Raw genomic sequence first — 26,075 nt, 5'->3', positions numbered from 1 at the left:
TGTGCTCCCTCTCTCCATCTCCCACTTAATATCTTCTCTCACTCCTCATGTCCTTCTCTCATATCCCTTCACCCTTCCATCACGTCTCTTTCTCATCTACTCACTCCCCTTTTCCATCCATCGCCTTCTCTCTACGTTTAGGAGAGGGATACAGGGATGAGAGGTCAGTTACTGAGAGGCAGGTCGCAGGAAAGTCTGGTTGAGATGTTTAGTATCAGGGTTTTTGTCCTCTGGAAGGTTTGAATAGCAGACAACAGACTTCTGTTATGAGCCACCTGTGTGTAATGGATGTATTTACAGTGCCTCTGGTCACACTCACTGGTCCCAAGCACAACCGAAAGACTGTGTGATCATGCTCTCTGCAGCCGATGTGAGTAAGATCTTTAGACAGGTCAACATTCACAAGGCCGCAGGGCCAGACGGATTACCTGGACGTGTACTGCGAGCATGCGCTGACCAACTAGCAAGTGTCTTCATGGACATTTTCAACCCCTCCCTGTCCGAGTCTGTAACACCAGCAGACCACCACCGTGCCTGTGCCCAAGAACACTAAGGTAACCTGCATCCCAGAAACCCTTAGACCCACTCCAATTTGCATACCGCCTCAACAGAAACACAGATGATGCAGTCTCTATTGCACTCCACACGGCTCTTTCCAACTGGGACAAAAGGAACACCTATGTGAGAATGCTATTCATTGACTACAGCTTAGCGTTCAACACCATAGTGCCCTCAAAGCTCATCAATAAGCTAAGAAACCTGGGACTAAACCCCTCCCTCTGCAACTGGATCCTGGACTTCCTGACGGGCCGCCCCCAGGTGGTAAGGGAGGGTAACAACACATACGCCACGCTGATCTTCAACACAGGGACCCCTCAGGGGTGCGTGCTCAGCCCCCTCCTGTACTCCCTGTTCACTCATGACTGCATGGCCAGGCACGACTCCAACACCATCATTAAATTTGCCAATGATACAACAGTGTTGTAGGCCTTATCACCGACAACAGCGAGACAGCCTATAGGGAGGAGGTCAGAGACCTGGCCGTGTGGTGCCAGGACAACTCCCTCAACGTGATCAAGACAAACGAGGCGGTCTTCTGGTCAGACTCCGGAGACGGGCACACCGTGCACCACTCCCTAGCATTCTTCTTGCCAATGTCCAGTCTCTTGACAACAAGGTTGATGAAATCCGAGCAAGGGTAGCATTCCAGAGGGACATCAGAGACTGTAACGTTCTCTGCTTCACGGAAACATGGCTCACCGGAGAGACGCTATCCGAAGTGGTGCAGCCAACGGGTTTCTCCACGCATCGCGCCGACAGAAACAAACATCTTTCTGGTAAGAAGAGGGGTGGGGGCGTATGCCTTATGGCCAACGTGACATGGTGTGATGAAAGAAACATACAGGAACTCAAATCCTTCTGTTCACCTGATTTAGAATTCCTCACAATCAAATGTAGACCGCATTATCTGCCAAGAGAATTCTCTTCGATTATAATCACAGCCGTATATATCCCCCCCCAAGCAGACACATCGATGGCTCTGAACGAACTTTATTTAACTCTCTGCAAACTGGAAACAATTTATCCGGAGGCTGCATTCATTGTAGCTGGGGATTTTAACAAGGCTAATCTGAAAACAAGACTCCCTAAATTTTATCAGCATATCGATTGCACAACCAGGGGTGGAAAGACCTTGGATCATTGTTACTCTAACTTCCGCGACGCATATAAGGCCCTGCCCCGCCCCCCTTTCGGAAAAGCTGACCACAACTCCATTTTGTTGATCCCTGCCTACAGACAGAAACTAAAACAAGAAGCTCCCACGCTGAGGTCTGTCCAACGCTGGTCCGACCAAGCTGACTCCACACTCCAAGACTGCTTCCATCACGTGGACTGGGAGATGTTTCGTATTGCGTCAGATAACAACATTGACGAATACGCTGATTCGGTGTGCGAGTTCATTAGAACGTGCGTTGAAGATGTCGTTCCCATAGCAACGATTAAAACATTCCCTAACCAGAAACCGTGGATTGATGGCAGCATTCGTGTGAAACTGAAAGCGCGAACCACTGCTTTTAATCAGGGCAAGGTGTCTGGTAACATGACCGAATACAAACAGTGCAGCTATTCCCTCCGCAAGGCTATCAAACAAGCTAAGCGCCAGTACAGAGACAAAGTAGAATCTCAATTCAACGGCTCAGACACAAGAGGTATGTGGCAGGGTCTACAGTCAATCACGGACTACAGGAAGAAATCCAGCCCAGTCACGGACCAGGATGTCTTGCTCCCAGGCAGACTAAATAACTTTTTTGCCCGCTTTGAGGACAATACTGTGCCACTGACACGGCCTGCAACGAAAACATGCGGTCTCTCCTTCACTGCAGCCGAGGTGAGTAAGACATTTAAACGTGTTAACCCTCGCAAGGCTGCAGGCCCAGACGGCATCCCCAGCCGCGCCCTCAGAGCATGCGCAGACCAGCTGGCCGGTGTGTTTACGGACATATTCAATCAATCCCTATACCTGTCTGCTGTTCCCACATGCTTCAAGAGGGCCACCATTGTTCCTGTTCCCAAGAAAGCTAAGGTAACTGAGCTAAACGACTACCGCCCCGTAGCACTCACATCCGTCATCATGAAGTGCTTTGAGAGACTAGTCAAGGACCATATCACCTCCACCCTACCTGACACCCTAGACCCACTCCAATTTGCTTACCGCCCAAATAGGTCCACAGACGATGCAATCTCAACCACACTGCACACTGCCCTAACCCATCTGGACAAGAGGAATACCTATGTGAGAATGCTGTTCATCGACTACAGCTCGGCATTCAACACCATAGTACCCTCCAAGCTCGTCATCAAGCTCGAGACCCTGGGTAACTGGGTACTGGACTTCCCGACGGGCCGCCCCCAGGTGGTGAGGGTAGGCAACAACATCTCCTCCCCACTGATCCTCAACACTGGGGCCCCACAAGGGTGCGTTCTGAGCCCTCTCCTGTACTCCTTGTTTACCCACGACTGCGTGGCCACGCACGCCTCCAACTCAATCATCAAGTTTGCGGACGACACAACAGTGGTAGGCTTGATTACCAACAACGACGAGACGGCCTACAGGGAGGAGGTGAGGGCCCTCGGAGTGTGGTGTCAGGAAAATAACCTCACACTCAACGTCAACAAAACTAAGGAGATGATTGTGGACTTCAGGAAACAGCAGAGGGAACACCCCCCTATCCACATCGATGGAACAGTAGTGGAGAGGGTAGCAAGTTTTAAGTTCCTTGGCATACACATCACAGACAAACTGAATTGGTCCACTCACACAGACAGCATCGTGAAGAAGGCGCAGCAGCACCTCTTCAACCTCAGGAGGCTGAAGAAATTCGGCTTGTCACCAAAAGCACTCACAAACTTCTACAGATGCACAATCGAGAGCATCCTGGCGGGCTGTATCACCGCCTGGTATGGCAACTGCACCGCCCTCAACCGTAAGGCTCTCCAGAGGGTAGTGAGGTCTGCACAACGCATCACCGGGGGCAAACTACCTGCCCTCCAGGACACCTACACCACCCGATGCTACAGGAAGGCCATAAAGATCATCAAGGACATCAACCACACGAGCCACTGCCTGTTCACCCCGCTGTCATCCAGAAGGCGAGGTCAGTACAGGTGCATCAAAGCTGGGACCGAGAGACTGAAAAACAGCTTCTATCTCAAGGCCATCAGACTGTTAAACAGCCACCACTAACATTGAGTGGCTGCTGCCAACACACTGTCAATGACACTGACTCAACTCCAGCCACTTTAATAATGGGAATTGATGGGCAATGATGTAAATATATCACTAACCACTTTAAACAATGCTACCTTATATAATGTTACTTACCCTACATTATTCATCTCATATGCATACGTATATACTGGACTCTATATCATCGACTGCATCCTTATGTACTACATGTATCACTAGCCCCTTTAACTATGCCACTTTGTTTACATACTCATCTCATATGTTATACTGTACTCGATATCATCTACTGTATCTTGCCTATGCTGCTCTGTACCATCACTCATTCATATATCCTTATGTACATATTCCTTATCCCCTTACACTGTGTATAAGACAGCAGTTTTTTTTTTGTAATTGTTAGTTAGATTACTTGTTCGTTATTACTGCATTGTCGGAACTAGAAGCACAAGCATTTCGCTACACTCGCATTAACATCTGCTAACCATGTGTATGTGACAAATAAAATTTGATTTGACAAAGGAGATGATTGTGGACTACAGGAAAAAGAGGACCAAGCACACTCCCATTCTCATCGATGGGGCTGCAGTGAAGCAGGTTGAGAGGTTCCAGTCGTTCCTTGACACACCATGACAGTTGTGAAGCGGGCACGACAAAGCCTATTCCCCCTCAGGATACTGAAAAGATTTGGCATGGGTCCTCAGATCCTCAAAAGGTTCTACCACTGCACCTTCGAGAGCATGGTTGCATCACTGCCTGGTATGGCAACTGCTCGGCCTCCGACCGCAAGGCACTACAGAGGGTAGTGCGAACGGCCCAGTACATCACTGGGGCCAAGCTTCCTGCCATCCAGGACCACTATACCAGGCAGTGTCAGAGGAAGGCCCTAAAAATTGTCAAAGACTCCAGCCACCCTAGTCATAGGCTATTCTCTCTGCTACCACATGGCAAGCGGTACTGGAGGGCCAAGTCTAGGTCCAAGAGGCTTCTAAACAGCTTCCACCCCCAAGCCATAAGACTCCTGAACATCTAGTCAAATGGCTACCCAGACTATTCGCATCCCCCCCCCCCCCCCTACCCTCCTGTCTCCACACCGCTGCAACTCTCTGTTGTCATCTATGCATAGTCACTTTAATAAACCCTACGTACATGTACATACTACCTCAACTAACCGGTGCCCCCGCACATTGACTCTGTACCTGCACTCCCCTGTATATATTGTTATTTAACTGCTCTTCTTTAATTGCTTGTTACTTTTATCTCTTATTCTTCTCCGTATTTCTTTAAACTGCACTGTCGGTTAGGGGATGGATAGTAAGCATTTCACTGTAAGGTTGTATTCGGCACATGTGACTCATACAATTTGATTTGATTTGATTGGAATCTTCCCCAAAAATATATTAAGTGAATTAGTTTGTTCAAACTTGGGAGCATTTCCATAGCAATGTCACGGGTAAAATGGCTGGTCAGATCGTCTCAGTGCTCTGCAGATTATTCATTTAAGAAAGTCGGCTTGGCTGATACATACAGTAAGTAAGTGAGAGAAACCAGAGGTTGAGATAGTACGCTCTGTTCTTGTTGAGATACTGGCACGGTAAGATGACCTCTTGACAAGTGGCAGACTAGAAAAATAGGAGCTGAATGCCAACATAGTCCCTTTATTGTAGCAATTTCAATAAAAGCCAAATTAATGTGATATCAAGCATATGTTTGACCTGGCCTCTCGCCCTCATGCTTTCAGCACATCCAATAATTAATTGCAACGTTTATACAATTTCCGCCCTGCAATCCTTTATTTGGGGAGTGTACTGTAACTTTCTCTCCTTGTGAGGGGAAGGTCTGTTCAGTCATTATGGGTCTGATTGTCCCTTAGTTGAGCGTGAGTTTTCCATTATGTTGTCCATTCACAGCAGCACAGTGTAGCTACGTCTGTCAGCAACACTAGTAATCACTCAGTTCAGTTAGAGCATTGGGAAAAAGAAGGGCTTCTGTCATCCACAGCACCTGTTGACACATAGGGACCCATTAAATCAAACTCCTAGATAGGATAGTTCAAGGTAACTGGGAACCTTATATCCCTGTCGGATGAAGGTCTTTGACGACTGTAACATCAGCCTGTTTTTAATCTAAACTTTAATGAAACTGAGCATTTTTTTATGAAGAGCCTTGTGTTCATTAAACCTAATTTCCTAACTCAGAAAGAAAGGAATCTGTTTTGATAGTGCACCACCAGGGTTGGGGAGTAACGGATTACATGTAATATAGTAAATCGATTACAGATACTTTTGAAAAACTAGATGATTACTTTAAGGATTACTTTTTAATTCAGGATATTTGAAAAAATACATCTTTGACATTTCTCTGTTTTCTCAATGACATTTATATGAGCTATGACGACACACCAAATGTGTTTGATGGATCGTGGGAAAAGAGCAGGAAAAGGTTTTGTAGGCTACAGCCCAACATATGTCTTCCAATGGTGTGACTGCTGTCGGCATCCAAAGATTATCCAACTTGAATAAACGCCTGGAGGTAAGGATGACAGTAGTGGTGTAGTGTACGGTGATACGGATATCACTTATTATTGATATCTACACAGCGCATTGATGTGAGTCACACTGCTGCTCTCTCTTTTAGCTATTTGCACCTTATGGATTGCGGTTGTTGTGGATGGCTGTTCACAAATCTAAATGTGTATTTGAACCCAATAATGTATCAATTCAAGAAGTTTAAGCTGTCTCTCAATCATTGTTTTTGAAACCAGTGGACAGCCAGTGAAAAATGTGTTCTTGCAACAGCTGCATAGTGTGGATCCAAGACTATGAAATAAATGTGGGTGCATTTATTGCTCAATCTAATTCATGCTGAAAAAAATTTATAAATCCATAGGCCTAATGGACACATGCTCACACTTGCACACCTTTGATATACTTAAAGGGGCAATCTGTAGTTGCTACATCCATTTCTGGACGTATAAATTATATATACAGTATGTCCATTGATTTTTGAAGAATATAACTTATAAATGCCTCATGAGCTTAGTTCAACTGTCACACTCCATCAGAACCAAGAATATAAGCTTGTTTTACTCCAATGTTTGTAAACATTAGCCTTATACCATGGATAAAACATTTTTACAAATATTAATCTGAGAGTGGTTATATCACTCCAGGCCCATCCCTCAGCTTTGAACCAAAACAGAGGCGGGGCAGCCGTTTTATTGTTTCATCTGTGGATTTGCTGATAATTGCATATTATCAAGATATCAAAGTGTCACCAACAAAAAGGTAAACAATAGGCCAATAGCTAATGCAGCATATGACATTCATCTTTCACATGTAAATAGCACTTTCGGTAGTGCTCAAAGCAAGCCATTCCATGAGCATAGCATTTATTGTTCAACTCGAATCAACGAGCCCAATTAGTCCTCCATGACCACAAAATCATAAACAACAGAGTAGGGCTCGCTAATAAGTCCTTCTTTTTAGGGTCATGCTCAGGTAAAACTATTTGGCTAATCTATACTTCCATATTTCCAAGTCCTATTCTTAACGATCAAGTGGTATAACATTTATTGGAATGACTGGATTTCTGATAGACTTTGGTTTTTAATATAAAGATATAATTTAATCATATTATTCTTTTTTGTAGGAGAAAGCAATGGGTTAGAAGAAGCCAACATAACCAACCCATAAAGTAAAATTTAAGATCCATCTATGGCCCGTTATGTAAACTTTAACACTGATTTATCCTGCAATAGATGATGTTCAATTGGTAACATACATTTTTACATTCTTCTAATGCCTCTTAAGGGGAAAGTAATCTAAAAGTAACATAATGTAATCAGATTACGTTACTGAGTTTGGGTAATTCAAAAGTTACGTTACTGATTACAATTTTGGAGAAGTAATTAGTAATTGTAATGGATTACATTTAGAAAGTAACCTACCCAACCCTGTACACCACAATGCCTGTCGAGTAATTGCCAAAAGTATTTTTGAAATAAATGTACTGTAACTACGTCTGGTGAACGTCTAGACTACTAGCCTCTGCCCTACTTCCCGCTTCATCTCTGCACATACACATTTGATAACTGTAGCACGCACCGCCAGCTGGACACCTGCAGAAATAAGGCTCTGTGCTAACTTCTCCTTTATCATCCAGTTTTCTAACTGTAAAAGGGGGTGACATTGGATGGAAAGCAAACCAATCCAATCCAGCCCCCTCCCCTCCCAGGCCTGTGTTTGTGCCAGCAGGTCTGGGGAACAGATGCAGTCTCCAGGCCAGAGGGGCCGGTGCCAGAGATGACGATCCAACTCTGGGGCTCCTGGGAGACGTTCAGCGCTAACAGGACCCAGTGAGGTAATGGAACCAGCCCTTTCCTGATCATCAGTCTCTCCATCTGTCTGTCGGAGTTGTTCTGTCTGTCTGTCTGGCTGCGTGGGTCAGTCTGTGTCCTTCTCTGTCCCTCTATCTCCTTCTCTTTCACAGGTCTCTGTCTCTTTCTGTCTGTGTCTTTCTCTTCCTCCACTGGAACTCACAGTTTCCTTGATTTCCCTCCTCTCTTTCTCTGTCCCTCTCCCTCCTTCTCTTTCACAGGTCTCTGTCTCTTTCTCTGTCTCTTTCTTTCTTCTCTCTCTCCTCTCTGTGTATACATTCCAGTCCATCTGTATCTCTCACTCTCTCTTTCTGTCTTTCTGTCTGTCTGTCTCTTTCTTCTCTCTCTCCTCTCTGTGTATACATCCCAGTCCATCTGTACCTCTCACTCTGTCTTTGTCTGTCTCTTTCTTTCTTCTCTCTCTCCTCTCTGTGCATACATCCCAGTCCATCTGTACCTCTCACTCTGTCTTTGTCTGTCTCTTTCTTTCTTCTCTCTCTCCTCTCTGTGCATACATCCCAGTCCATCTGTACCTCTCACTCTGTCTTTGTCTGTCTCTTTCTTTCTTCTCTCTCTCCTCTCTGTGCATACATCCCAGTCCATCTGTACCTCTCACTCTGTCTTTGTCTGTCTCTTTCTTTCTTCTCTCTCTCCTCTCTGTGTATACATCCCAGTCCATCTGTACCTCTCACTCTGTCTTTGTCTGTCTCTTTCTTTCTTCTCTCTCTCCTCTCTGTGTATACATCCCAGTCCATCTGTACCTCTCACTCTGTCTTTGTCTGTCTCTTTCTTTCTTCTCTCTCTCCTCTCTGTGCATACATCCCAGTCCATCTGTACCTCTCACTCTGTCTTTGTCTGTCTCTTTCTTTCTTCTCTCTCTCCTCTCTGTGCTCCTCCCTTTTAAAACAAGAGTAAAGCCCCAAAACCAACCAAACTCATAGAGAAGAGAAGTTATACAAGCTACATAAGCTACAGCCAAACAACTGGGTCAGTGACTTCCCTTGGCAGAGCAGTAGTCCTAGAGATGAGTCAGGACAAAGCATAAGGGTGAATGAAGCAAATAAACAGGATCATCTCGCAAACAATTAAGAGGATCAAGTAAATCATTTTAACTGTGTGGAAACAGAGCGCCAGGCTAATTCGTGGCAGAGTTTGTTTGCCTCCAGTGGGGATGGAGAAAGGAGCGATCTGATGGAGAAAAAAACAAGCTATAGAACATTGGGCTTGTTAAACCGGGGTGAGTTCGAGACTTTCCCAAGCCCCGCTAACCTTTTATATCCCTGCGTCTGCAAAAACAATTAGGAAAATTAGACAAAGGCCAAAGTCACGGCAAAACTATGTCATCGTCGCGGAAGAGCATGAAAATCGCAGCATCTGAGAGCATTTAAAGTGGTCAGGCTGGGGCGATATTCTTTTAGGCCAATTAACGAGCTGATGATGGGTAGATCAAACGCCAGACACTCTTTGAACATTTCTCTGAGGTCCCCAGATGGAGGGAACACCTCTTTGGGAACCAGGAAGATGTATCTTGTAAACTAAGGTACTGCCTCAGTTAGACGAGAGAGGGAGAGAAGAGCTGATGCAACAGGTTGTCTGTATTACACTGACAAATTGACCTCAGCTCATGAAAGCACATTGAATCACAGAAGTACATACTGTTATGATATTAAATATAATTTATTGGGAGAGTGTCTCACCTAAGTCGGAGCACTGCACCACGCGCAGGTGGCACTGGCAGCGGAAGGGGCACTTGGGTCCTTCGGGCATGGTGGGGATGTCCACGCTGGGCTCGCTGGGCACCTCTGGCAAGCCAGAGCCCGCCTCATCCTCCATCATGAAGTCCAGGAAGCCCGACTGGCGGAAGGGAAGTGACCAGCACGCTGTGACCAGGAGCAGGGAGAGACAGGCTGACCTCATGGTGCCTTTGTCCTGGAGCCTAGGAGGGAGGGAAAAGGTCATGGCTTAGAGGTTAGAACTACTGTAGAGGGGTGCATGGGTATTGGTGGGTGGTAAAGGATGGGGGCAGAGGTGAGAGGTTAAGGTGTTCTACTTTTAGCAATAAAGAAGCTTTTTTATTGTATTCCATTGTCCTCCAAGCGTTGCTGACTCTCCTCTCTCCTTCAGTTTGCTCATCAACTCAAACACCTGGGTTCCAAAGCGAGGTGGCGGCAGTGATCCCTTCCCTAAGAGGTCAAGGATAGAAAGAGGCCAACCTTTGATTCAAGTAACGGGTTGTGAGGTGATGTGTGGGGGTGACAAGGTGAGAGGGCAAAGGAGAAAGAGTAAAGGTCAGAGGTAGGAGGCTATAGGCTAGAAGGCCAAGCACCTGGATTTGCTTAGGTTTGTAACAGGTCAGCAGGGGGAGAATGGCCTATTTACCTAAGAAAGGTTAAAGAGGAGAGGTCAGGGCAAAGCCAAGAACATTGCAAAATGTATCAATCTGTAAAATGGGGGACCACCAAGGCTGTACCAAGTGTATGTGCACTTTCACAGGGCAGAAACAGTAAGTATGCATACATATTAACAATATATGGTAACGATTTGTGAAAAACATCTTGTCGAACCAATGACTGATATCTGTATAATTGTACAGGATTTGTATAATTGTATAATTTGTACTTATAGTGTTTTCCTTGTTTATCTCTCTCCATTTCAAGGCCCTCTAAGATTATAGGTAACCTGCCATATGCTGTGAGAAGTCTTCCAGTCTTCTTCTCTGACCAACAAGTCATGACCGCAATGGTCATCCATTCCAGTTCATTTTTGACCCACTCAAGCCTTCTGGCCAGTCCATTCACATAAAACACACTCTGTCCAGTCAAACTGACCCTGTACTCCAAGCCCAGACAAACACAGCCTGATTACTATACTGTACTTTCAGTTCTCTCCAACTGGTTCAGGGTCAGTGTTATTATTCAGCTCATGATGTTTGTGGTTACACACCGCCCCTTCAATTACTTTGGGACCAAAGAGAGAGGCGGGTCTGCTGGACCTTTGCATGACAGACAGATTGCTGGGTGTGTGTGTGTGTCCGGTTCTTAGGGTGGCGTCAGGTCAATGGGTACAGGATCAGGCATTACGGCGGCTCTCTCTGAACATCCAGGGTAATTATAGGTCTAACCCACACTACAGCCATCACACAGACAGACAGAGCTACATTACAGCACTCAATGGGAACAGTATTCTCTGAGAATACCTTATCACCGTTGGGATCAATTTAATGAAAAAATGTATGGGTTGATGGATTGAAATGGAATGGATTCCAACTGTGTGACATTTGCCTCTGCTCATCGTAATATGGGTGGACGAACAAAACAAGGATTCAATTGGATTTTACTTGTAATGCTGTGACTTTGACTTCTATTTTCCATGGAGGACTGAGCCGTAGCCTATGGAAACATGTTATTAAGTAGCCCTGCACGAGCCTTGGCTTTTTCGAGCTGGAACGACTCATAGGGCAGGAGCCATTCTCCTGTTTCTGTAACATGAGGCAGCTTGATGTACAAGTACACCCCCTGGACAGGATGCTAGTCTATCACAGGGCCTTACCTCCAATCTATCTCCTTAAGGAGATAAACACTGAGTGTCAAGCGAGACAAATCAGGCCCCGTTTTTAGTCTTTGTTATGACTCAGCCAGGGATTGAACTCACAACCTTCCAATCTCAGGGTGGACACACTAACCACAAGGCCACTGAGTTGGAAACATGTGCCATGCGGAAATGTGTTGAAACTCTGAGATAAAACAGATCCAATCTTAGCTTAACAGTATGGAGGACCACACATATTGGTCCAATCTTAGCTTAACAGTATGGAGGACCACACATATTGGTCCAATCTTAGCTTAACAGTATGGAGGACCACACATATTGGTCCAATCTTAGCTTAACAGTATGGAGGACCACACATATTGGTCCAATCTTAGCTTAACAGTATGGAGGACCACACATATTGGTCCAATCTTAGCTTAACAGTATGGAGGACCACACATATTGGTCCAATCTTAGCTTAACAGTATGGAGGACCACACATATTGGTCCAATCTTAGCTTAACAGTATGGAGGACCACACATATTGGTTCAATCTTAGCTTAACAGTATGGAGGACCACACATATTGGTCCAATCTTAGCTTAACAGTATGGAGGACCACACATATTGGTCCAATCTTAGCTTAACAGTATGGAGGACCACACATATTGGTCCAATCTTAGCTTAACAGTATGGAGGACCACACATATTGGTCCAATCTTAGCTTAACAGTATGGAGGACCACACATATTGGTCCAATCTTAGCTTAACAGTATGGAGGACCACACATATTGGTCCAATCTTAGCTTAACAGTATGGAGGACCACACATATTGGTTCAATCTTAGCTTAACAGTATGGAGGACCACACATATTGGTCCAATCTTAGCTTAACAGTATGGAGGACCACACATATTGGTCCAATCTTAGCTTAACAGTATGGAGGACCACACATATTGGTCCAATCTTAGCTTAACAGTATGGAGGACCACACATATTGGTCCAATCTTAGCTTAACAGTATGGAGGACCACACATATTGGTCCAATCTTAGCTTAAAAGTATGGAGGACCACACATATTGGTCCAATCTTAGCTTAACAGTATGGAGGACCACACATATTGGTCCAATCTTAGCTTAACAGTACGGAGGACCAAACATATTGGTCCAATCTTAGCTTAACAGTATGGAGGACCACACATATTGGTCCAATCTTAGCTTAACAGTATGGAGGACCACACATATTGGTCCAATCTTTTTGAACAGGGCAAATCTTGGCTCTAGGTTTAACTTATCTATAAGTCAATATGCAGGGGAATCCATAAGGAATGCCCTGTTAGTTAAACCTTCATTGGTTTGAGAGCAGGAAACCTGCTGTTTGAGAGCAGGAATGCTGTACTAATTTGCATAAGGGTCATTCCACAAAAATAGGGCATTTTAAAAGCCTGTCATATTAAATGAAAATTTTATAAATCTGATTTTTTATATGGATAAAGACTGGCTGAAGTGCAAAAATTCAGCATTTTGACATGTCCCTCTGTGCACATAACATGTCTACCCTGTTACCCATAGATAGACAGGCTAGAAATGTTACAACAATTGATTTTGTTTTATGATTGCCACTCCCTGTTGCACACGACACACTTCCATTCCCCCTGTCACAAGGGGATTTATGGCGGATTTAAGATGAAATCACATGTTTTTTTAAAGTTACACTCCTCAAAAGGCACTGAATTGGTGGAACGACCCGTATAGTCCTTGACCACTAAGCATTGATCCTGATCTCCTCAGTGTTTGGACGTTAGCCACTGCTGGAGGTACATGCAGGCAGGCACACACACGTACACACACGTACACACGCACACACAGAGGAATTCATATTAAAAGCAGCCTCCTGTGTGTCCTCCCATTTCTAGGTGATAATAAACATTCCTGAGGCGTATTAAAACAAAGCAGGGCAGGAGGGAAGAGATACCAATCTCCTTGAAGAGGGAGATCTGTCAGTCATGTTTTTATTAATGAACTCTTAAACTGGCACATCAGCAACAACTATATAATACTACCTGCTGATTGGTTGGTAATATGCTAACCCAACAACGTCACATCCAATGTGGTGCTAGTAATGATCAAAACTGGAATACATGTCTAGGTTAGCTTATTTCATGTGTACAGGCAAAATACGATAAGGATTTGACACAATTGTGAGAAAAATGTGAATACGGAAACGTTGGAAGCTTGCAAACCATGCAAACCATGCAAACCATGCAAACCATGCAAACCATGCAAACCATGCCAATCTAGATCTTGATTCCAGTCCATTTAATAGTAAGGTGCAGTAGCCTAACTGCAGTGAATGCATTTCCTTTCTCTAACTAATCTGTATTCTAGAGAGGCTGAGCGATGCCATGAGACCCAACAATGCAGAAGGGAGTTCGTCACAGTTTGGTTGAACCTGTGCAGGCAGACACATCCCATTAGACGTCCAACGGAGCCCCAGGCATTGGCTCTTTCATCAGTAGTTTCCTGAAAGATATCCAGGAGAGAGGAGGGGAGAGGAGAGAGGGTGGAGGTACAGCTTCACAAGCATAAAGAACTGATCTGGCGAGGCCCCCATGGTGCATCTGGAGCATCCATTGGTTAGATCACAGACGGCCCTAAAAAAACATGCTTCGAAGTGCAAGTCTGTGTGTGAACCTAGAGGGCTTTGTCCACGGCACGCCACGACACGACAGAGCCAATCCTCTGCTAAACCATTTTAAAAAACCTGCCCCCATCAGCCCTTTGGCTGGTCCTCAATCTCCCAACTGTTTGGCAATGTCTATTGGGCCAGCAAGGTCTCTCTCTCTCTCTCTCTAATTGATGTTTTGTTTAGGTGGATCTTTTGAATGAGTTCTCAGTGTACTTCTAATGACTAATTCCAAAGGGAATGTATATGAAAGGCTTTGAGAGGGCTGAGGTGCACAATGCAAAGTGTGTGAGTGAAGGCCTTACATGGGTTCAGTCAGTGTCTAGGTATCTAGACCACACAGCGTTGTAGTTGGCCCTGCTGTAGGGTAACGTCTCCGGGAAGCAGTTGTCAGGGATCTAAGGACCATTGGATATAGTTGGTTAAATAGCTAACAAAATAGCTACCTGAACTGTCTGCAGTGACCCTTTTTGCAGTTACTTTTTTGTCTCTGCTACTGTTGATTATCTGTCACTTTATTCCTAGTTGTATGTACAGATCTACGTCAATTACCTCGTACCCCTGCACATCCACTTGGTAATGGTACCTCGTGTATGTAGCCAAGTTATCCTTACTCATTGTGTATTTATTATTACATTTAATGACTATTTTCTCTATTTTCTCTATTCTGTATTTTCTTTCCCTCTGCATGGTTGGGAAGGGCCCGCATGTAAGCATTTCACTGTTAGTCTACACCTGTTGTTTACGAAGCATGTGATTAATCAAATTTGATTTGATTTGATATGATCGTGGCTATTTTACTAGTGTATACAGCAGAGTAAAACATGTATTTGACATCGATGCAAATTATTGTTCTGGATATTGTTTGATGGCTTAGGGAACTTGAATGGGCAGAATAGTGTGGCACTTTACAGTGTGGTTTACCACTCAAGTTGAGTTAGTCTCATTGATGTTCTGGGCAATGCCCACCAATATGCTTTTGCACATTGGCATGTTTGTTGAACTCTCTCACCATTCGTGCCGTTCCGCTGATGCCCCCCCAAATCACGTCAGAGCCATCTTTTTGTCTGCCTGTTACAGTAGCAAAGGCAACAGGGCCAGATACTGTTCATATGCATTCAAGTGGACCTAATCTAGCAATTATTTGTATTTTAATGAGGTGACAATTAGTGTACGTTAGTCAACTTGTGTCATCTGGTCAACATCACCGTGATTACTAGAACCAGATTGATTAGAGATATTGACAACAAACACGTAAATAGCGACACAATGACGTCTGACGGGATCCGTATTTGGATCGTACAGGAGGAGGGCTGTAACTAGCTGTAGTGCTAGCTGTGAGCGATGTCTTTAATGTTGCGGATGCGTAATGCGAGATGTTATTTAGTTCCCGGATCAGTAGGGAACACGGTGCAATGAGGGTCTAGAGAGTTTTAACAGTTCTGAGATCAGTGGTTATTTTCCAGCCTTCAAAGTTTGTGTCCTCAATAAAATGTGTAAAAGGAGGTGTGTCTTCATACTGTGTGTGTGTGTATGTGTCTTCATACTATGTGTTTGTGTGTGTGTGTGTATGTGTCCCCATTCTGTGTGTGTGTCTTCATACTATGTGTGTGTGTGTGTGTGTGTGTGTGTGTGTGTGTGTGTGTGTGTGTGTGTGTGTGTGTGCGTCTGACTGCCTGTGTTCAATAATCGAAAGGTAGGAGCAGTCAAAAGACACCCTCTCCCTTTCATCCTCCTCCTCCTCCTCCTCCTCCTCCTCCTCTCATTCTCTGTAAGGCCTAAGGGCTGTGTTTTGTCAGAGCAAGTCTGATCTTTCTCTCTGAGCGGAGGGGTGGGGGTTGACACTTCCTTTCGTTGCAGCAGCCTTGTCAACCCCCCTCCCTCCCTCATCCCTCTCTCCTTCCCTCCCTCACCACTTTCTGACACACTTCTGAGGAAGCAGATTACAGTAGAGACACTATGTAACATATCAGTCTTTTCTTTCTCTCTCTCTCTCTCTCTCTCTCTCTCTCTCTCTCTCTCTCTCTCTCTCTCTCTCTCTCTCTCTCTCTCTCTCTCTCTCTCTCTCTCTCTCTCTCTCTCTCTCTCTCTCTCTCTCTCTCTCTCTCTCTCTCTCTCTCTCTCTCTCTCTCTCTCTCCCCCTCTCTCTCTCTCCCCCTCTCTCTCTCTCCCCCTCTCTCTCTCTCCCCCTCTCTCTCGGACACCATTCAGCTGTATTAGCTGTATTCCATCCATGCCACATGTACAGTATGTAGGTCATCAACCCATACTCATACCTTTCCAGACCTGTGCAGCATTTGCGAGAGGATGACAGAGGGTTATTGTGTTTACAGTAACGAATCCATGGGGCCTGTCAGTATCGAATCCATGGGATGTGTTTACAAGGCTACAAGATGTCTGAAACATGTGTGCCCCCTTTAAACCCATCAACAACTCAACTCCTCCCCAACCAGACACAGATACCCAGACAGTTCTAACCATTTCCAGTCCTCAAGACCCAGTTTGTCTGTCTGCGTGATTCGTCTGCCTCCATATTGAAATCCTACTAACAGGTCTCCATTTGTCATTGTTCAACAGAGTTTATCTATATGGGGAGAAAACCAGAGATCCATCCATGTCAAGTGATGGGTAGATTGGGCACACAGATAATATACCAGCGCTTTGTCAACAGGAAATGCCTGCACCACTAACCCCTTCGGTGGTCACAATAGTTGCAAGACCAACGTCTGCGAGCTTTGCATTTCTTTGGGAGAACTCCAAAGATATTCAGAATTTGGGTCATAAAAACACATATCGTTGACAGACCGCAGAAAGCCCTGAAGCGTCTGTGCTGTTTTGGACCATTGTAGGTTAAAGCCAGTGAATGGTTACAACGCGTTTGACCCTTTAATTGGGAAGTATTGTATGGCTGACATTTATATATCCATGCTTGTATTATCTACAGCCTGTATTATCTACAGCCTGTATTATCTACAGCCTGTATTATCTACAGCCTGTATTATCTACAGCTTGTATTATCTACAGCCTGTATTATCTACAGCTTGTATTATCTACAGCCTGTATTATCTACAGCCTGTATTATCTACAGCCTGTATTATCTACAGCTTGTATTATCTACAGCCTGTATTATCTACAGCCTGTATTATCTACAGCCTGTATTATCTACAGCTTGTATTATCTACAGCCTGTATTATCTACAGCCTGTATTATCTACAGCTTGTATTATCTACAGCCTGTATTATCTACAGCCTGTATTATCTACAGCCTGTATTATCTACAGCTTGTATTATCTACAGCTTGTATTATCTATAGCCTGTATTATCTACAGCTTGTATTATCTACAGCCTGTATTATCTACAGCCTGTATTATCTACAGCTTGTATTATCTACAGCTTGTATTATCTACAGCCTGTATTATCTACAGCTTGTATTATCTACAGCCTGTATTATCTACAGCCTGTATTATCTACAGCTTGTATTATCTACAGCTTGTATTATCTACAGCCTGTATTATCTACAGCTTGTATTATCTACAGCCTGTATTATCTACAGCCTGTATTATCTACAGCTTGTATTATCTACAGCCTGTATTATCTACAGCTTGTATTATCTACAGCCTGTATTATATACAGCCTGTATTATCTACAGCCTGTATTATCTACAGCCTGTATTATCTACAGCTTGTATTATCTATAGCCTGTATTATCTACAGCCTGTATTATCTACAGCTTGTATTATCTACAGCTTGTATTATCTACAGCCTGTATTATCTACAGCTTGTATTATCTACAGCCTGTATTATCTACAGCCTGTATTATCTACAGCCTGTATTATGTACAGCCTGTATTATCTACAGCTTGTATTATCTACAGCTTGTATGATCTACAGCCTGTATTATCTACAGCTTGTATTATCTACAGCCTGTATTATCTACAGCTTGTATTATCTACAGCCTGTATTATCTACAGCTTGTATTATCTACAGCCTGTATTATCTACAGCTTGTATTATCTACAGCCTGTATTATCTACAGCTTGTATTATCTACAGCCTGTATTATCTACAGCTTGTATTATCTACAGCCTGTATTATCTACAGCTTGTATTATCTACAGCCGGTATTATCTACAACCTGTATTATCTACAGCTTGTATTATATACAGCCTGTATTATCTACAGCCTGTATTATCTACAGCTTGTATTATCTATAGCCTGTATTATCTACAGCCTGTATTATCTACAGCTTGTATTATCTACAGCCTGTATTATCTACAGCCTGTATTATCTACAGCCTGTATTATCTACAGCCGGTATTATCTACAACCTGTATTATCTACAGCTTGTATTATATACAGCCTGTATTATCTACAGCCTGTATTATCTATAGCCTGTATTATCTATAGCCTGTATTATATACAGCCTGTATTATCTACAGCCTGTATTATCTACAGCCTGTATTATCTATAGCCTGTAATATCTACAGCCTGTATTATCTGCAGCCTGTATTATCTACAGCTTGTATTATCTACAGCCTGTATTATCTACTGTATTATCTATAGCCTGTATTATCTACAGCCTGTATTATCTACAGCCTGTATTATCTACAGCCTGTATTATCTACTGTATTATCTACAGCCTGGATTATCTATAGCCTGTATTATCTACAGCCTGTATTATCTACAGCTTGTATTATCTACAGCCTGTATTATCTACAGCTTGTATTATCTACAGCCTGTATTATCTACTGTATTATCTACAGCCTGTATTATCTACAGCCTGTATTATCTACAGCGTGTATTATCTACAGCCTGTATTATCTACTGTATTATCTACAGCCTGGATTATCTATAGCCTGTATTATCTACAGCCTGTATTATCTACAGCGTGTATTATCTATAGCCTGTATTATCTACAGCCTGTATTATCTACTGTATTATCTACAGCGTGTATTATCTATAGCCTGTATTATCTACAGCCTGTATTATCTACAGCGTGTATTATCTATAGCCTGTATTATCTACAGCCTGTATTATCTACTGTATTATCTACAGCGTGTATTATCTATAGCCTGTATTATCTACAGCCTGTATTATCTACAGCGTGTATTATCTATAGCCTGTAATATCTACAGCCTGTATTATCTACAGCCTGGATTATCTATAGCCTGTAATATCTACAGCCTGTATTATCTGCAGCCTATAATATCTTCAGCTTGTATTATCTACAGCCTGTATTATCTACTGTATTATCTATAGCCTGTATTATCTACAGCCTGTATTATCTACAGCCTGTATTATCTACAGCTTGTATTATCTACAGCCTGTATTATCTACAGCTTGTATTATCTACAGCCTGTATTATCTACTGTATTATCTATAGCCTGTATTATCTACAGCCTGTATTATCTACAGCCTGTATTATCTACAGCCTGTATTATCTACTGTATTATCTACAGCCTGTATTATCTACAGCTTGAATTATCTACAGCCTGTATTATCTACAGCCTGTATTATCTACAGCCTGTATTATCTGCAACCTGTATTATCTACAGCTTGTATTATATACAGCCTGTATTATCTGCAGCCTGTATTATCTACAGCCTGTATTATCTACAGCTTGTATTATCTACAGCCTGTATTATCTACAGCTTGTATTATCTACAGCCTGTATTATCTACAGCTTGTATTTTCTACAGCCTGTATTATCTACAGCCTGTATTATCTACAGCCTGTATTGAACAGATGTGAACATCTACTCCTTTTCTCTCTCTTTTCCCTCTCCCTCCATCTCCCATAGATTAAGACATTTATTCTTTGACCCTTTGGCAGTACCATTTCCTTTTTGGAAAGAGCACTACTGGAGAATGGAACTTTATATTATTCCAATGAGGGAAAAATCATTTGTGGCTCACGTCCATCTTTCAGTTTATTGTTCTCTCTCGACCTGGACAGTTACAGTGAGTCCAGACGGGAAAATGTGGCCCTGGGCCTCGCCTCTAAAGACCCATGTCTTATTTTTCTAATACAGAGCTAACCAAACTATACTGTACAAATTAGTCCAAACAAACGAGATTTTGACTCCATCAACATGTTTATCCTCCATCTCATAATCCCTTCCTCTCCACTCTGTTCTCCAACTCATAATCCCTTCCTCTCCACTCTGTTCTCCAACTCATAATCCCTTCCTCTCCACTCTGTTCTCCAACTCATAATCCCTTCCTCTCCACTCTGTTCTCTAACTCATAATCCCTTCCTCTCCACTCTGTTCTCCAACTCATAATCCCTTCCTCTCCACTCTGTTCTCTAACTCATAATCCCTTCCTCTCCACTCTGTTCTCTAACTCATAATCCCTTCCTCTCCACTCTGTTCTCCAACTCATAATCCCTTCCTCTCCACTCTGTTCTCCAACTCATAATCCCTTCCTCTCCAATCTGTTCTCCAACTCATAATCCCTTCCTCTCAACTCTGTTCTCCAACTCATAATCCCTTCCTCTCCACTCTGTTCTCCAACTCATAATCCCTTCCTCTCCACTCTGTTCTCCAACTCATAATCCCTTCCTCTCCACTCTGTTCTCCATCTCATAATACCTTCCTCTCCAATCTGTTATCCAACTCATAATCCCTTCCTCTCCACTCTGTTCTCCAACTCATAATCCCTTCCTCTCCACTCTGTTCTCCAACTCATAATCCCTTCCTCTCCACTCTGTTCTCCAACTCATAATCCCTTCCTCTCCACTCTGTTCTCCATCTCATAATCCCTTCCTCTCCAATCTGTCCTCCAACTCATAATCCCTTCCTCTCCACTCTGTTCTCCAACTCATAATCCCTTCCTCTCCACTCTGTTCTCCAACTCATAATCCCTTCCTCTCCACTCTGTTATCCAACTCATAATCCCTTCCTCTTCACTCTGTTCTCCAACTCATAATCCCTTCCTCTCCACTCTGTTCTCCATCTCATAATACCTTCCTCTCCAATCTGTTATCCAACTCATAATCCCTTCCTCTCCACTCTGTTCTCCAACTCATAATCCCTTCCTCTCCACTCTGTTCTCCAACTCATAATCCCTTCCTCTCCACTCTGTTCTCCATCTCATAATCCCTTCCTCTCCAATCTGTCCTCCAACTCATAATCCCTTCCTCTCCACTCTGTTCTCCAACTCATAATCCCTTCCTCTCCACTCTGTTCACCAACTCATAATCCCTTCCTCTCCACTCTGTTCTCCAACTCATAATCCCTTCCTCTCCACTCTGTTCTCCAACTCATAATCCCTTCCTCTCCACTCTGTTCTCCAACTCATAATCCCTTCCTCTCCACTCTGTTCTCCAACTCATAATCCCTTCCTCTCCACTCTGTTCTCCAACTCATAATCCCTTCCTCTCCACTCTGTTCTCCAACTCATAATCCCTTCCTCTCCACTCTGTTCTCCAACTCCAGTTCAGCCCTGTAAAAAAAACTCCCTCTGTGTTGGAGGATGTTGGCTATTAGCTGGGAGTTTTGCGGTGTCTTGCAGGGAAGCCATCAGTCAGATCTCTCTGTGGTAGAGGAAGCTGTACTGTTAGTAGATTAATAAGGCTTTGGGTTGCCAGGTACTGCTTTTTCTTTCCCCCTTTCTTCGACTTCAAAGCAGGTCCTCCCTTTAATTTTGGTTGCCCGGGCGATTTGGGTCTACAGCGCATCCATCAAAGCAGAGTGGTCACGAGGTGGGCCGAAACGGTGCGTTAACGTTGATGTGAAACAGAACAGCAGTACGACAAGTTAAATAAACCATTTCAGATCGATTTGTTTCAGTCTAAAATGCCCTGGATGGGTTCATTCTGACTTGAACTGCTGAGAGTGAACTGTCATGGCTTGAGGCAATACAAAGAAATCCCTGTTGTTGTTGTTGTGTTTTTATTTCGCTTGTAGGATCTCCAAGTGCCAGAGGGAGAGTACAAAAGAGAGAAAGCAATGCATTAAAGTGCTACAACTGAAGAAAAGGACACTGGTAAACGTAATGGGTTTTCCACCAGGGCCAGTTACTGACAAGAGAGGAGAGAAGCCTCTCCAGGGACTTCACATCAAAGAAACCTCTTCTCTTTCTCTCTATTCCTCTGCCCACAACACCTCTGAATGCATGTAAAGCCATAAACGAACACACTGGACAGTTTGATGTAAGGGAAAACCACATGTACAACCACAAGCCAACTAACTGACAAAACAGCTCACTTGCTCAAGTGCCTTGAGGGGTAAAAACCTAAAATCCGCTAGCCAAGAGATAAACCCATAAAGTCAAGGAAAGATAACATGGTATCCTCTGTTGGATAAACAGGGTAGGGTTTTCTCATACATTGGCATGGGAGTGAAGTGCTAGCATCAACAGTAGCACCACACCCCCTCCCTATAGCTGGTGCTGTCTTCATCATTCTGTAGGCTATCACATGGTCTGGTATGGGAATGATTAGCTATGGTCTCTCCTCCCTAAGCCAGTCCTGTTGTGAGACTAAGACCTGGCCACGCACACACACACACACACACACACACACACACACACACACACACACACACTAACACTAACCCTACGCCCACACACAACAAGTTTGCAATATCATGCACAAACGCACGACTTTCATGATATGCCTGGCATGTCTCATGTCGTACATTCTAATTGAACGTATGTGCAAAAGCATTGAAACGAACAACCGTTCATGACCAGTTCAACCACAAAACCACTGCACACAGAGTCTGGCGACAGAGTTAAGGAATGAAGGAACATCAAAAGAGCATCCACATCACAGAACCTACCAAGCCATTAGAAAACCTCAAACCACAAGCACAGCATCACCATTTTACTAACCAAGTCTGCACGTTTGGGACCCCCGAAACACAATAGCCCCAATTCCAAATCCCTTTTAACAACTCCCCTCACAATCCCCCTCTCTTCCCACACTCGCCAGGCCTATAATCCAGTCTTTCCAGAGTTTCCCCCAAAGATCCATCCCCTCTATCTACCAGTGTGTTATCCTACCTGTGCTCTTTAGAATCGTGGGAGAGAGAGAGAGTTAGAGTGCGCCGAGGTCAGATGGTTTTCCTTCCAAATATCCAGTTGGGGCTATAGGCTGAATCACTGTGAGCCTTCTGCACTGTGCTGCAAGGGGCCGAGCGATAATTGCACTGAGAGCGCGCGCAGCCAAGACCAAGCAGGTGTGCTCTGTCACGGCCGAAGGGGAGGAGGAAGGGGCTGAGAGAGGAAGAGAGAGAGGGAGGGAGCTCCTGTTAAATTGAGACACTTGGTGGAGAGATCTTCCCCCAGCAAAAGAGAGAGAGAGAGAGAGAGAGAGAGAGCGAGCGAGAGCGAGAGCGAGAGCGAGAGCGAGAGCGAGAGCGAGAGCGAGAGCGAGAGCGAGAGAGAGAGAGAGAGAGAGCGTTCCAAAAACAGCTGGAAATAGAGGGAGAGAAAAGAGAGGAAAATTAAAAAATGAACAGCCACAGAGCGACAAGAAGAGGAGAGTGGAGGGAAGAAAGGAGGGAGAAAGGAGGGAGAGAAATGCAGGGAGAGAGAGAGGCAGAGTTAAGGCAATAAGCAGTGACTAGGCTGGCAGGCTCCCATTCAGTACCATCTGGTAATGATAGGTCCTCCAGAGCTCAGTTCAAAAAACGCCAGCTACTCTCTGCCTTTCTCTCACTAACGTTCTTTCTTCCATTTTCCTTCTCTTTTTACTTTGGTAAAATTCAAAATAATTTAACACAGCCAACTACCTTTCTGCTTTTGTTTAATCCCACACAAACATTCAGTCCACCCTCCCCCTTCACCCCCATCCCTTGATTGGGTCGGTTTACTTATTTACACTTAACCAAAAGGGACAAGGGGACGTTCCAATTAGGAGGAAGAGGAGGGGGATCTTAGTTCTTAGTTCTCCCCATCCCCTGGTTTACCGTCCATGTGTCTCATCTACTTTAGGTCTATAATTTCCCCCTCCGGCTGGGCTCAGGGTTGGTCCGTTTGACTAAAATGTCACCCTAACCACCCTGGTGTGTGTGTTATTCTAGTCCAAAGGCTACTGTGAAGGATGTAATACTCTTTAAATAGTTCAGATTACTGCCCCAGACCTGTGAGGTGCAGTCGGAGCTGAGCACTTTAGAGCTCTGCGTCGCTTGAGCTGGCTCTGCATAGTTACACTTGGGTTTCACGTACAACAAAGACTGCAAGACAGAGGGAGAGCTTTCAAGAATACTTTCTACAGTACAGAGATGAGTACACTAAGAGAAATGAGTACACTGAGAAATATGACTAAGACATAATGAATGCATGTGAAGACATGCAGGTTGTTGTAAACAGCCTACAGCTGGTATGAATGCGTTATGGGTGTGATAGATAAGGCACTACAAATTCATAATGCTGTATACAACTTTATTTTATAGAACGTTTTCACAAGCATCATTACAGAAATGATGGACATGGATCAGTTAAAGCTAATTGGAGGAAACATTGCTTTCACCCATCCAGTCCTTTCATTGGTCGCTGTGTGGCGGCGAAAAGCTAGAAGGATGCATTGAAGGAGGCATACTGTAAATTTAAGGACTTATAAATGAATGACATGTACCTATTGATTCTTGAGGAACAAAACTTAGAAATGCCTCATGACCTTATTTCAACTGGCGTACCTCATCAGAACCCAAAATATAAGCTTGTTTAACTCAAATGTTTGTAAACAAAGTAAATGTAAACAAACACTAATTCGCCTTAATGTATATAGACCAACGATGACCAGAGTCAATGAATTCTACTAGCTCCATAAAGCATACATGAATGGTGACGTATCCAGACTCCCACTCTGAGAAGGACACTGTATCAACAGCCATGAATTATCTCAACAACGTTGAATTATTTCAACAACACATGCTGCAGAGATCTCAGAGTGTGGGCATATGGTCGTTGATGAATGATTGTGTAGAGGGTAGAAACAGAGAGCAGATCTGATGAATGAACTTGTGAAGGTGGTAAATGACATTTTAATGGCATCGGACCGAGGCTCTGCATCTGTCCTCGTGCTCCTAGACCTTAGTGCTGCTTTTGATACCATCGATCACCACATTCTTTTGGAGAGATTGGAAACCCAAATTGGTCTACACGGACAAGTTCTGGCCTGGTTTAGATCTTATCTGTCGGAAAGATATCAGTTTGTCTCTGTGAATGGTTTGTCCTCTGACAAATCAACTGTAAATTTCGGTGTTCCTCAAGGTTCCGTTTTAGGACCACTATTGTTTTCACTATATATTTTACCTCTTGGGGATGTTATTCGTAAACATAATGTTAACTTTCACTGCTACGCGGATGACACACAGTTTCAGACATAAGGAAGTGGATGGCTGCAAACTTTCTACTTTTAAACTCGGACAAAACAGAGATGCTTGTTCTAGGTCCCAAGAAACAAAGAGATCTTCTGTTGAATCTGACAATTAATCTTAATGGTTGTACAGTCGTCTCAAATAAAACTGTAAAGGACCTCGGCGTTACTCTGGACCCTGATCTCTCTTTTGAAGAACATATCAAGACCATTTCAAGGACAGCTTTTTTTCCATCTACGTAACATTGCAAAAATTAGAAACTTTCTGTCCAAAAATGATGCAGAAAAATTAATCCATGCCTTTGTCACTTCTAGGTTAGACTACTGCAATGCTCTACTTTCCGGCTACCCGGATAAAGCACTAAATAAACTTCAGTTGGTGCTAAATACGGCTGCTAGAATCCTGACTAGAACCAAACA

General features: G+C 43.8%; 1 protein-coding gene across 1 annotated transcript in view; it reads right to left on the bottom strand.

The window, feature by feature from the left end:
• Window positions 1-23,930, bottom strand: part of LOC109883887 (decorin-like) — a 35,015-nt gene extending 11,085 nt beyond the window's left edge. Inside the window, exons 1-2 of the mRNA XM_031797473.1 lie at window positions 23,336-23,930; window positions 9,821-10,059 (exon numbers count right to left, since the gene is read on the bottom strand). Of these exons, the coding sequence (XP_031653333.1) occupies window positions 9,821-10,040 (220 nt within the window). The 5' untranslated portion in view covers window positions 10,041-10,059; window positions 23,336-23,930. The remainder of the gene's footprint in view (window positions 1-9,820; window positions 10,060-23,335) is intronic.
• Window positions 23,931-26,075: the final 2,145 nt, after the last annotated feature.

Source organism: Oncorhynchus kisutch, linkage group LG19, assembly GCF_002021735.2.
Source record: "Oncorhynchus kisutch isolate 150728-3 linkage group LG19, Okis_V2, whole genome shotgun sequence".
Taxonomy (NCBI): Eukaryota; Metazoa; Chordata; class Actinopteri; order Salmoniformes; family Salmonidae; genus Oncorhynchus; species Oncorhynchus kisutch.
Note: the sequence above shows the minus strand (reverse complement) of the source record. Positions and strands in the feature narration are given on the sequence as shown.